This window comes from Mobula birostris, chromosome 7 (assembly GCF_030028105.1).
Source record: "Mobula birostris isolate sMobBir1 chromosome 7, sMobBir1.hap1, whole genome shotgun sequence".
Taxonomy (NCBI): Eukaryota; Metazoa; Chordata; class Chondrichthyes; order Myliobatiformes; family Myliobatidae; genus Mobula; species Mobula birostris.
Genome location: NC_092376.1, coordinates 168,212,779 through 168,225,458, shown reverse-complemented (window position 1 = coordinate 168,225,458; position 12,680 = coordinate 168,212,779). Strand labels below are relative to the sequence as shown.

The following is a 12,680-nucleotide window of genomic DNA, read 5'->3' as shown; positions in this document are numbered from 1 at the left end:
TCACACCAATCCACCAGCCGCTCCAGTTCCTCTCTGTACTCTTATCTCATCATCGTTCCTGATAAGGCCAGCCGCTGTGTCATCCGCAAACTTGATGACACGGTTTGAGCTGGATCCTGCGACACGGTCATGCGTCAGCAGTGTGAACAGCAGGGGGCTGAGCACCCAGCCTAGGGAGTGACAGTGCTGAGCATAATGGGACAAGAGACATTGCTGCCCACATGGACTGACTGTTCAGAAGTCCAGTATCCAATTGCAGAGGGAGGTGTTCAGACCCAGTGAGGACAGTTCCCCGACAAGTTTCTGAGATATGAGCAGCGGGCAGTTGGCTTTAGTCTGTTGAGCCAGAGAGGGAAAAGGTCAGTGTCTATTTTGTGGCATATGGCCCTTGACTGGGAAGCCTACCTTTGTAGATGTTGTGTGAAAACAGGGTTGGACCTGCTTGTGGTGGGTGCCCTTTCCGCATAATCCAAGTGTTTCGTTACTACTTACTGAAAAGCCTTGCATGTGAGACAATATACCCGAGAACTGCATGTCTCTTGTTGTTCACACTCTTCTCTAGGGCAGAAATTTGGGGCTTCATGTCGACTACAACTTCAGATGAGAAACCATTTGTTGTTGCGTATGCAGCAGTGAGCTTAAATAGAACTTGTAGTGTTACCTAGCTGATACACAATTTTTAACGATTATCTACTTATTAAATTCAAACACCTTTAATGCAAGTTTGCTCTTTTGCAGGAATCTAGGGAACAGTTATCTCCAATAGCTACAACTCTGAATAAACTACGGGAGGAAAAGCAAGAGCTGATGGAGCGGAAAAATACCAGCTACAAGGAGATGCAGGATAAGGTCAGGAGCAAACTGATTTATTTGAGTTCCAGTCGGTAATGTTTAAATGCTTAGCCCCAGATTATTGTCTCAAATGGACTTAGTGGCCACCTCATTAGGTACACTTGTGCACGTGCTCGCTAATGCAAATATCTAATCAACCAGTTATGTGACAGCAACTCAAAGCATAAAAATATGCAGGCATGGTCAAGAAGTTCAGTTGTTGTTCAGACCAAACATTAGATTGGGGAAGAAGTGTGATCCAAGTGACTTTGACCATGGAATGATTGTTGGTGCCAGATGGGATGGTTTGAGTATTTCAGAAATGACTGAGATTTTCACACACACCAGTCTCTAGATCTTACAGAGAAAGGTGGGCAAAACAGGTAAAAACATCATCCAGTGAGTGGCAGTTCTGTGGGCAAAAGGACTTTGCTTTTTAAAGGCCTCTTTCATTAAAAACACCTTATTAATGATGGATGCACGAGGAAATCTGCAGATGCTGGAATTTCAAGCAACACACATGAAAGTTGCTGGTGAACGCAGCAGGCCAGGCAGCATCTCTAGGAAGAGGTACAGTCGACGTTTTGTGCCGAGACCCTTCGTCAGGACTAACTGAAAGAAGAGCTAGTAAGAGAGCTCTTCCACTAGCTCTTCCTTCAGTTAGTCCTGACGAAGGGTCTCGGCCCGAAACGTCGACTGTACCGCTTCCTAGAGATGCTGCCCGGCCTGCTGCGTTCACCAGCAACTTTCATGTGTGTTACCTTGTTAATGAGAGAGGTCTGAGGAGAAAGGCCAGACTGGTTCAGGCTGACAGGGTGGCAACGGTAACTCAAATAGCCATGTGCTACAACATTGCTGTGCAGAAGAGCATCTCTGCATGCATGGCATGTCAAACCTTGAAGTTGGATGGGTTGCAGCAGCATAAGATTAATATACACTTAGTGGCCATTTTATTAGGTACAGGCAGTGACCACTTGGGTCTCCTCCAGGTACTCTTTCAAAGTGACAGTAACTCAAATAACCACGCATTACAACAGTGGTGTGCAGTGAAGCATCTCTGAGCACTTGTACACCGAACTTTGTAGTGGATGGACTACAGCAACAGAAGACCACTCCAAGTTCTACTCCTGTGCCTGATAAAGTGGCCATGGAGTGTGTATTGTGTTTCATTCAGTAGCCTCCACACCACTGAAGTAGGCCATTTCTTCAATTTAGTTCCTGCCCCATGTCCTTCATGTGACAGTCGGGTTCTCGATGTGAATTGAGTATGATTAGACGAATGGAGAGGTCCACGGACGGCAGGCTTTGTGGGATGCGGGCCGAATTTAAGAGATTGGGACAAGCTGAGAGGGCACTGTGGTCATTGGGGACTTCGTTAGATCTAAAGGCTAGTGTGCTGTAGTGCCCTGACTCTAAATTAAATTGCAAAAGGAGAAATGAAACCCTTTCAGGTGACCAGCATCAGGTCGTACTTGCCCAGGAGTGCAAGAGAATCCTAAGGAAGCCGACGTCAAAAAATTAAATAGATGGTTTTGTGCAGAGAGGAATCAAAATTTACAGAGATGTTTACTTCTCTATAACTCTTTAATTTCCAGATAAATGAAGTCAAAGACAAAATGAAAAATATTGATGCTTATGCAAGAGACATTGAAAGATACATCAAAGAAAGAAGAGATGAGCATAAAGAGGTAAAGTCTGTCTGGACATATTTTTTTTTAATTTAGAGATACAGCTCGGTAACAGGCCCTTGCATCTCAGCCAGTCCACATGGCCCATTTACAGCCATGTGACCCATTAATCTAATATGCTACCATTTGGAATGTGGGAGGAAACTGGAGGCCTGGAGGATGTCCACACACAGTCACAGAGAGACTGTACAAACTCCTTACTGACAGCAGTGGATTTGAATGCAAGTCGCTGGGACTGTAATAGTGTTACACTAACCACTGCACTACCATGCTGCCCATTTGGTCAGCAAACTATGGGGCATCGATCTAAAATTTGTGGTTATAGATTATAGAAGCATCGAATAAAGTTTCTTCATTCCAGATCTGTGGGAGTCTACTAGCATGCTCTCTAGTTTCACAGTTGCCTGGATAATCAGATTCTGCCAATGCTGGAAATCCAGAGCTACACATGCAAAATGCTGGAGCAACTCGCTATGTCAGGCAATGTCTATGAAGAGGTCAGACTCTTCATCAGGACTGGAAAGGAATGGGGAAGAAGCCCGAACGAGAAAGTGGGGGTGGGGAGAAGTAGAAGTGGGCAGGGTGATAGGTGAAGCCAGATGAAGGGGAAGGTGGCTGGCTGGGCGAGGGGAATTAACTGAGAAGCTGGTAGGTGATAGCTGGGAAATGTAAAGGCCTGAAGAAGAAAGAATCTGATAGGAGAAGAGAGTGGACCAATAGGAGAAGGGGCACCAGAGGGAAGTGATAGGTGGGCGAAGAGAATAGAAGGAGTAATGGGAACCAGAATGGTGAATGCAAGAATAAAGAAGGAGAGGGAGGGAAGAAATTACCAGGAGTAGGAGAAACCGTGTTTGCATCATAAACATCGTCAGATTGGAGGCAACCCAGACAAATAGCAGCACCTCAAACATACAACACCTCCTTCTGTTCTGTCGGTGTAGTGACCAACTTGATGAATTGTTTGGGCTCGAATAATTGACTGTTTATTCCTTTCTATAGATGCTGCCTGAGCTGTTGAATTCCTCCAGCATTTTGTGTGTGTTGTTTGCATAAACACTGGAGGCGCCTGGCTCTACACAAAGAGGAATAAACTATGTCAAGAGCTGGTGAATAGTACAGGGGTAGTTAGATTCGTTCAGCTGGCATGTACACCAGGACTTGGACCGTAAATTTTGTGCTGTACAATTCTGTGAAATGATTTGTTGTGATGGCTGTGTGTTTGCTTTCCTTTCCAAGCAAAAAGAGTCCGAACTTCAGGACACTACAACTCAACTAAGTGAAGCTGAGAAACAGCGGGAGAAGATACACAAGGAAATGGAGACCATACGAAAGGACATCGATACTCAGAAAGTAAGTGAAGAATTTTAGCCTTTGTGAATTGATGCACGTTTAAGCAGATTTTGTGATCTTACTAACTAGGTCTCTGAATCTGATGAGACAGCCACAGGTTTATACACAACAGGCTGTGAATCTAACAACATTTAAAAGTGCAGTCCGATCACAAGGAACACACATAAAATGCTGGACTGAAGATAGAAAGACGAGGAGTCAGAGTTAGAACATTGGGGAGGGGGAGTGAGGAAGAAACACAAGGTGATAAGTGAAACTGGGAGGGGTGAAGTAAAGAGCTGGGAAGTTGATTGGCTGGAGAAGGGGGAATCTGATAGGAGAGGACAGAAGACCATGGAAGAAAGAAAATGGGGGAGGAGCACCAGAGGGAGGTGATGGGCGGGCAAGGAGATAAGGTGAGAGAGGGAAAATGGGGGCATTACTGGAAGTTGGAGAAATCAATGTTTATGCCATCAGGTTGGAGGCTACCCAGATGGAATATAAGGTGTTGCTTCTCTAACCTGAGTGTGGCCTCATCGCGACAGGTGAGGAGGCCATGGATTGACATGTCGGAATGGGAATGGGAAGTAGAATTAAAAGGAGTGGCCACTGGGAGATCCTGCTTTTTCTGATGCTCAGTGAAGTGGTTTCCCAGTCTTTGTCGGGTCTCACTGATAAACAGGAGGCCACACCGGAAGCACCAAATACAGTAGGTGACCACAACAGACTCACAGGTGAAGGGTCGCCTCACCTGGAAGGACTTGTTGAGGCCCTGATTGGTAGTGAGGGGGGAGGTGTAGAGGCAGGTGTAGCACTTGTCCCACTTGCAAGGATAAGTGCCAAGAGGGAGATCAGTGGGGAGAGACAAACGGACAAGGGAGGCACAGAGGGAGTGATCCCTGTGGAAACAGAAAAAGTGGGGGAGGGAAAGTTGTACTTGGTATTGGGATCTTGTTGGAGGTGGCGGAAGTTGGAGAATTATGTGCTGGACGCAGAGGCTGGTGGGGTGGTAGGTGAGGACAAGAGGAACTCTGTCCCTGTTGGGGTGGGGGGAGGATGGGGTGAGGGCAGGCATGCGCAAAATGGAAGAGATATGGTTGAGGGCAGCGCTGATGGTGGAGGAAGGGAAACCTCTTTCTTTGAAGAAGGAGGACATCTCCTTCATTGTGGAATGAAAAGCCTCATCCTGAGAACAGATGCAACAGAGATGGAGGAACTGAGAGAAGGGGATGGCATTTTTACAAGTAGCAGGGTGGGAAGAGGTATAGTCTAGATAGCTGTGAGAGTCTGTGTGTTTATAAGAGGCATCAGTGGATAAGCTGTCTCCAGAGATAGAGACAGAAAGATCAAGAAAGGGGAGAGAGGTGTCGGAAATGACCAGGTAAATTTGAGGGCAGAGTGGAAGTTGGAGGCAAAGTTCATGAAGTCAATGAGCTCCCCGTGGGTGCAGGAAGCAACACCAATGCAGTTGATGTAGTATAGGAAAAAGGGAGTGACACCATTATAGGCTTGGAACATAGACTGTTCCACAAAGCCGTCAAAAAGGCAGGCATAGCTGGGACCCATGTGAGTGCCCGTGGCTACACTTTTGTTTGAAGAAGGTGGGAGGAGCCAAAGGAGAAATTATTGAGAGTGAGGACAAGTTCCACTGGATGAAAGAGAGAGGTGGTGGAGAGGAACTGGTTGAGTCTGGTGTCCAGAAAGAAACGGAGAGCTTTGAGGCCTTTTTGGTGGGGGCTGGACGTGTATAGGGACTGGACATCCATGGTGAAAATGAGATGCTTGGGGCCAGGGAGGTTAAAATTATTGAGAAGAGCATGTAAAGTGTCACGGATGTAGGTAGGAAGGGACTGAACCAGGGTGGATAAAACTGAGTCAAGGTATGCAGGTATGAGTTCAGTGGGGCAGGAACAAGCTGAAGCAATGAGTCTATCTGGACGAGCAGATTTATGGATCTTGGGTAGGAGGTAGAAACGGGAGGTGCGGGAAATGCGAGGTTGGTGACAGTGGGTGAGAGATCCCCAGAGCTGATAAGGTTGGTGATGGTGTGGGAGAAAATGGCCTGGAACTCCTTAGTAGGATCCTTTTCGAGGGGTAAGTGAGAGGAAGTGTCTCACAGTTGCTGCTCGGCCTCAGCAAGATAGAGCACCAAGCCATTGTCTCCCACGCCATCACCTTCTTCCCCCCACCCCGCCCACCCCCACTTTCTGCTTTCCACAGGGATCACTCCCCACGTGGCTCCCTTGTCCATTTGACCCTCCCCGCTATCTCCCTCCAGGCACTTATCCCTGCAAGCGGAACAAGTGCTGCACCTGCCCTTACGCCTCTCCCCTCACCACCATTCAGGGCCCGAAACAGTCCTACAAGGTGAGGCGACACTTCACATGTGAGTCTGTTGGGGTCAACTGGTGCTCCCGGTGTGACCTCCTGTATATCGGTGAGACCCAACATAGATTGAAAGACTGTTTCGCCAAGCACCTGTGCTCCGTCTGCCAGAGAAAGCAGGATCTCCCAGTGGCCACTCACTTAAATTCCATTTCCTATTCCCATTCCAATATGTCAATCCATGGCCTCCTCTACTGTCGCAATGAGGCCACACTTAGACTGGAGGAGCAACACCTTATATTCTGTCTAGGTAGCCTCCAAACATGATGGAATAAACATGGATTTCTCAAACTTCTGGTAATGCCCACCCGCTCTTCACCATTCCCTATCCCCCTTTCCCTCGCTCATCTTCTCTCCTTGCCTGCCCATCACCTCCCTCTGATGCTCCTCCCTCTTTTCCTCCTTCCATGTCCTTCTGTTTTCTCCTATATGATTCCCCTTCCCCAGCCCTGTATCTCACCAATCAAATTCCCAGCCCTTTACTTTACCTGCCCCCCCCCCAGTTTCACCTATCACCTTGTGTTTCTTTCTCTCCTGCCCGCACCTTCTAGCTCTGACTCCTCATCTTTTTTTCCTCTAGTCCTGCTGAAGGGTCTCGAGCCCGAAGCGTCGACTGTACTGTTTCCCATAGAGGCTGCCTGGCCTGCTGAGTTCCTCCAGCATTCTGCATGTGTTGCTTAAAAGGGCAGGTTAGTGGGTTCGCCTTTGCTCAGAACCACCATTAACAAAGTGAGCCAAATCTTCTCCTTCCCGTTTGGACAAAGGACAGTCAGGAAACCATCAGTGCTGCTGAGTGAAGGCTGTTCGAAACACATTTTTGAGGATGAATCCAGTCACAAAACAGAGTGGTTAAGAATAATGTCAGAGCAAAATGCTCATGAGTTGTTGATAGGAGTAGATCAGATTGTAAGGACTTGAAAAGTAGAGTTGATGGGGACTGAACAACAGGGTATGCAGTGGGTTTGCACTAAGGGGGTGTTTCACAATAAAGAAATATTCTCAGCGACCACTTTATTAGATATCTCCTGTATGTTCATGGTCTTCTGTAGCCCATTGAAAGTTCAAAGTAAATGTTATTATCAGAGTACATACTGTATATGTCACCGTCTGCAACCCTGAGATTCATTTTTCTGCAGGCTTAGTCAGCAAATCTATAGAATTGTAACTATAACAGGATCAATGAAAGATCAAGCAGAAAACAACAAATTGCAACTGCAAATAGAAGTAAATAGCAGTAGATAACGAGAACATGAAATACCAAGGTAAAGGATCCTTAAAGTGAGACCACTTCAAGGCTCGATGTGTCGTGCAGAGATTGTCTTTTGCATGCTATTGTAATGCGTGGATATTTGAGTTACGGTCACTTTCTTTTCAGCTTGAACCAGTCTTGCCATTCTTCTCTCAGTAACAATGCCTCTTCACCTAGAGAATTTCTGCTCACTGAATTTTTTTTTTCATTTTTCACACTATTCTCTGTAAACTCTGGAGACTGTTGTGCGTGAAAATCTCAGGAGATCAGCAGTTTCTGAGATGCTCAAGTCACCCCGTCTGGCAGCAGAATCATTCCGTGGTCAAAGTCGCCCAGATCACGTTTCTTCCCCCACTCTGATGTTTGGTCTGAACAACAACAGAGCCTCTTGACCATGTCTGCATGCTTTTATGCACTGAGTTGCTGCCGCATGATTGGCTGATTAGAAATTTACGTTGATGAGCTGGTGTTCAGATGTACCTAATAAAGTGGCTACTGAGTGTAGATGTGTTGGGAACTATGTTCTGTAGGCCAGTGGAAAAAAAACCTATCGTTGAGCTGGAATTAAGTTTAATTCTGCTAAAGGAAAGACAGATTTGAATTTATGTAGTGTTATTGTTGGTCTCTAGGTGTCTAATACTGGTGTTGTTATTGTTGTAGTTTAGGTAACATGGCAGTAGATATGCCCTTAACGAGCTCCCGCAAACAGACGGAATCTGTTTCCAGTGATAGAAGATTCAGAAAGGTGCAGAGCAGTTGATAATGGTGCACAGAGTTTGGGTGAGAGGTTGGGTCAAACAGGAAGGTCCCTAAACAATGGAAATTGGAATTCTTGGTATTAAAGATGGAACTTGAAGCTCTTTTTCAATCAGGACACAAGATGGCGTGCTAATGCCATCTGGCCAGGAGGAAGAATAGTTTAAGACTGAGGTAAAAAGCTACATCTGAAAGGACCAGTTACAATTGCATCATGGCGTACAACCTTTGAATATTGCTTCCACATGGCGGACTTAAACACTGTAAATCAGCAAGTTGTTCTGTTTATTTCTTCCCTCTCGCAAAGTGACTCCTCCCTGCTCCTGTATTAGGGGGAGAGAGAGAGCCTGGAGTAGGTCAAATTCTCGGGTGAACGATTAGTTTTTTATTGTACTGCAGATGCATGGTCTTGCTTGGAAGCTTTACTATTGCTTGCCTGGGACGGGGAGGGTCGTTGCTTTACTGATGCCTGTGCGTGGGAGGGGGGGCTTTAGGGTTCCAACGTTTTTACTGTCGCTCATTCTTTAGGGCATTGTTCTGTTTTCGTGGATGTCTGCGAAGAACATGAAATTTAGGTTGTAGATTGGATACATCTGATATTAAATGGAACTGTTGAACTATTGAACATAAATTACATGGATATGGGTTTGCTATTTACCATTCATTTCTTGCTCTTTTCACAGATGTAGTTAAGTACATTTAATATCACGCTGCTTCATGTGCAAGCCTGTGAAATTTTAGCAGCCATTTGATTAGTTCACTGAACACTTGCTACCATCCCTTCCTCCCCATATTCCAATCTTATTCTTCTCTCAGCGATTCCACAAAGTTTGAGACTTAAATCCTTTCTAAGAGAAAAGATTCTGGCTTCTTCCCCAATTCCTTTCCAGCCCTGATGAGGGGTCTCGACTCAAAACTTTGACTGTTTTTTTCCTTTCCATAGATGCTGCCTGACCTGTTGAGTTCTCATAGATCAGATACAGGAAGTCTTAATCATTCTGAGAGTTTAAGCTGAAAGCCAAATGAAGGAAATTCCAATAGTATAGTAACGTGTAAAATAACAAGAAGACGACAAATGGATTATTATAAAGAAGAATAGAAATTGTTTTTAAGAATTAGCTTGGAATTTTATAGAATTGTCTGTACTCAAAGTTGTATTTATGTAATGAATACTCTGCTAAGGTGCCATTTTGATACAAGATTTTGTAAGCTGGCATATAACAATAGCAACCTTTGGGACTTTACACTCTATCAATCCCTTACTCTGTCTACTAGAGCAACACAAAGTTCAAAGTAAATTTATTATCGAAGTACATATAGAATGGCATGCGAAAGTTTGGGCACCCCTGGTCAGAATTTCTGTTACTGTGAATAGCTAAGCACGTAAAAGATGACCTGATTTCCAAAAAGCATAAGGTTAAAGATCACAAATTTCTTTAGTATTTTAAGCAAGAAGAGATAGTCCTGACGAAGGGTCTCGGCCCGAAATGTCAACTGTACCTCTTCCTATAGATGCTGCGTGGCCTACTGCGTTCACCAGCAACTTTTATGTGTGTTGCTTGGAATTCCAGCATCTGCAGATTTCCTTGTGTTTGCGTCATCTTTAACTTCATTCCTTTTGAAAATCAGTTCATCTTTTACTCACTTAGCTATTCACAGTAACAGAAATTTTGACCAGGGGTGCCCGAACTTTTGTATGCCACTGTATGTCACCATATACAACCCTGAAATTCATTTCCTTGTGGGCATACTCAGTCCAATAACCATAATTGAATCAGTGAAGGACCGCACCAACAGGGCAGACAGCCAGTGTGTAAAATATAGTAAGTTGTGCAAATACAGAAAAGAAGATGATAATTAGTAAGTAGATGGATAGATAAGCGATTAATATTGAGAACATGAGAACGTGGCACACCCCTGAAAGTGAGTCCATAGATTCTGGGAACGGTTCAGTGATGGGGTGAGTGAAGTTATCCACAATGGTTCAAGAGCCTGATGGTTGAGGGGTAATAACTGTTCCTAAAGCTGGTGGTGTGAGCCCTGAGGCTTCTGTACCTCCTTCATGACGGCAGCAACAAGATAAGAACATTACCTGGGAGGTGGGGCGTCCCTGATGATGGATGATGCTTTCCTACAACAGCACCCCATGTAGATGTGCTCAATGGTGGGAAGGGCGTGTAAACTGCTAGTTAGTTGAACGTTATGTGAATCTGTTCATGCTCTGTAAGAAAACTGACACTGATGTATCTGCTCCTAGTGACTGAGCTGGGTGGTATTGAATTGGCTATTAAGTACATTGAAACATTCCCACAGTCCGTAAGACCATAGGTGCAGAATCAGGCCATTTGGTCTAGTGAGTCTGTTTTGCCAATACATCATGACTGACTTATTATCCCTCTCAACCCCATTCACCTGCTTTCTCCTTGTAACCTCTGATGCCTTTACGAATCAGGATCCTATCAACCTCCACGTTAAATATACTCAATCATTTGGCCTCTATAGCCATCTGTGGCAATGAATTCCCCACAGATTCATCACCTTCTGACTAAATAAATTCCACCTGTTCCCTGTTCTAAAGAGACGCCATTCTATTCGGAGGCTCTGCCCATCCCCACTCTCAATATCTTCTACGCGTCCACTCTATTCAAGCCTTTCAATATTCAAAAGGTTTCAATGAGATCTCCCTTCATTCTTCTAAACTCCAGTGAGTACAGGTCCAAAGCCATCAATTATTCCTCATACATTAACCATTTCATGCCTGGAATCAGTCTCATATATCTCCTCTGGACCCAGTCATGAATAATACCGTTCATTTTGTGCTGTGTCATATGATATGGGTGATCATGGTCTTGGCAAAATTTTCTACAGCAGTGGTCGCCATTGCAGCCTCTGTCTTTATAAGATCGGTGGCCCCAACCATTATCAATACTCTTCAGACTATACACATATTTGCATAAATACAGGATCTGGATCTTCAATGAGAAAGTCAGTTATTTTATTCCATAAAATTATTAAAAACATTCCTAACTTTTACTAAAATTAATGTACAAATTCCATTAGGTTAAATGTGCCAAACAATTAAATGCAGGGATTGGTCAGGGAATTGTTTATTTTTCATATATTGAGAGTGGTTAGAATACAGAACTCATCGAGAATAATTATTACAATTTACATATTGGCATATAAGAGAAGGAAAGAAATTGATTCTCTTAATGAGGGTGATGTAGAGTCATGTAGTAACTGAATGTTCTGAGTGGGTTTAAATCCCATCACAGCAACTGGGAAATTAACTTCATGTAATTAAATAAATTTGCAGTACAAAATTTCTACTGGCATTGGCAACCACGTAGCACAGTGCCTTCACTAAATGTTGGCCTTTTCAGCAAGGTCTGCATCCTGTGAAAGAATAAACAATGAAAGGCTTGGCAGGCCCAACTGGAAAACCAGGGCTGGAAATTCTGTCACATTGTGACCACAACGTCTGCAAAGAACATAAAAAATGGGCAAAAATGATTGGCCTACGACCACATTTCTTTCAGGACAGATTTATTGTACCTACTTCATAGGAAGCATTTTTTTCATGGAATGGGAGTGATGTTGCTGGTTCCTGTTGTTGGTTCCTTATTACCCACGGAGTAGAGAGTTGATAAATCTGAAATTGTACAGATCAGACTGGGTAAGGATAACAGATTCCTCTCCTTGAAAGACATTCATGAACTAGTGGTTTTGCAGCTACCTAGTTGCTTATGTTACAGCTATTGAGACCAGCTATTTAATTCCAGAAATGAAGTTAAAAGATAAACGAGTGGGTTCTTTTATGGTTGCATAAATCTGTAATTGCCATGGATAATTTCTCCCCCTTTGCCCTTCTCTCTGATTCCTCACTTTGGTTCCCCTATCACTGTTCCTCACTCATCCCTTCTCCCCATCTGTCCATCGCCTCCCTCTGGTGTTCCTCTTCCTTCCCTCTCATCCATGGTCCACTGTTCTCTCCTATCATATTCCCCTCCAGCTCTTCACCTCTTCCATCTTTCACCTGCTGGCCACTTACTTCATCACCCCTCCCTCACTCACATGCCTTCCCCCTCACCTGCTAGCCACCTTTTTTAAGCTTCTTCCCCTTCCTTTCTCGTCGTCATGAAGAGCTTTGGCCCAAAACTTTGATGGTTTATTCCCCTCCATTGATGCTGCCTGATCTACTGAGTTGCTTCAGCATCTGTGTGTATTGCTCAGGGCTTCCAGCAACTACCGATCTCTTGTATTTATGACTGCCGCTGGAGCTACGTCTGCATACCAGTTGGTTCATGGGTTACAGCTTCCCTGCCCTTGAATGTTCAATGGCAATGCACCATTTGGAAGTGTTGTTGATGGACTGGCTTGGTCAAGTCTTCAATCCTTGTACAGTATAGTTGGGGTAATCCATCAATCTATTGTTCAGAACT

At 44.5% G+C, this 12,680-nt stretch overlaps 1 protein-coding gene across 2 annotated transcripts in view; it reads left to right on the top strand.

Annotated features, from left to right (window-relative positions):
- rad50 (RAD50 homolog, double strand break repair protein) overlaps positions 1–12,680 on the top strand; it is a 200,868-nt gene that overhangs the window by 126,930 nt on the left and 61,258 nt on the right. For both annotated transcript variants that reach the window (XM_072264068.1, XM_072264067.1), the window contains exons 18-20: positions 739–849; positions 2,427–2,519; positions 3,756–3,869. In XM_072264068.1, the coding sequence (XP_072120169.1) occupies positions 739–849; positions 2,427–2,519; positions 3,756–3,869 (318 nt within the window). The remainder of the gene's footprint in view (positions 1–738; positions 850–2,426; positions 2,520–3,755; positions 3,870–12,680) is intronic.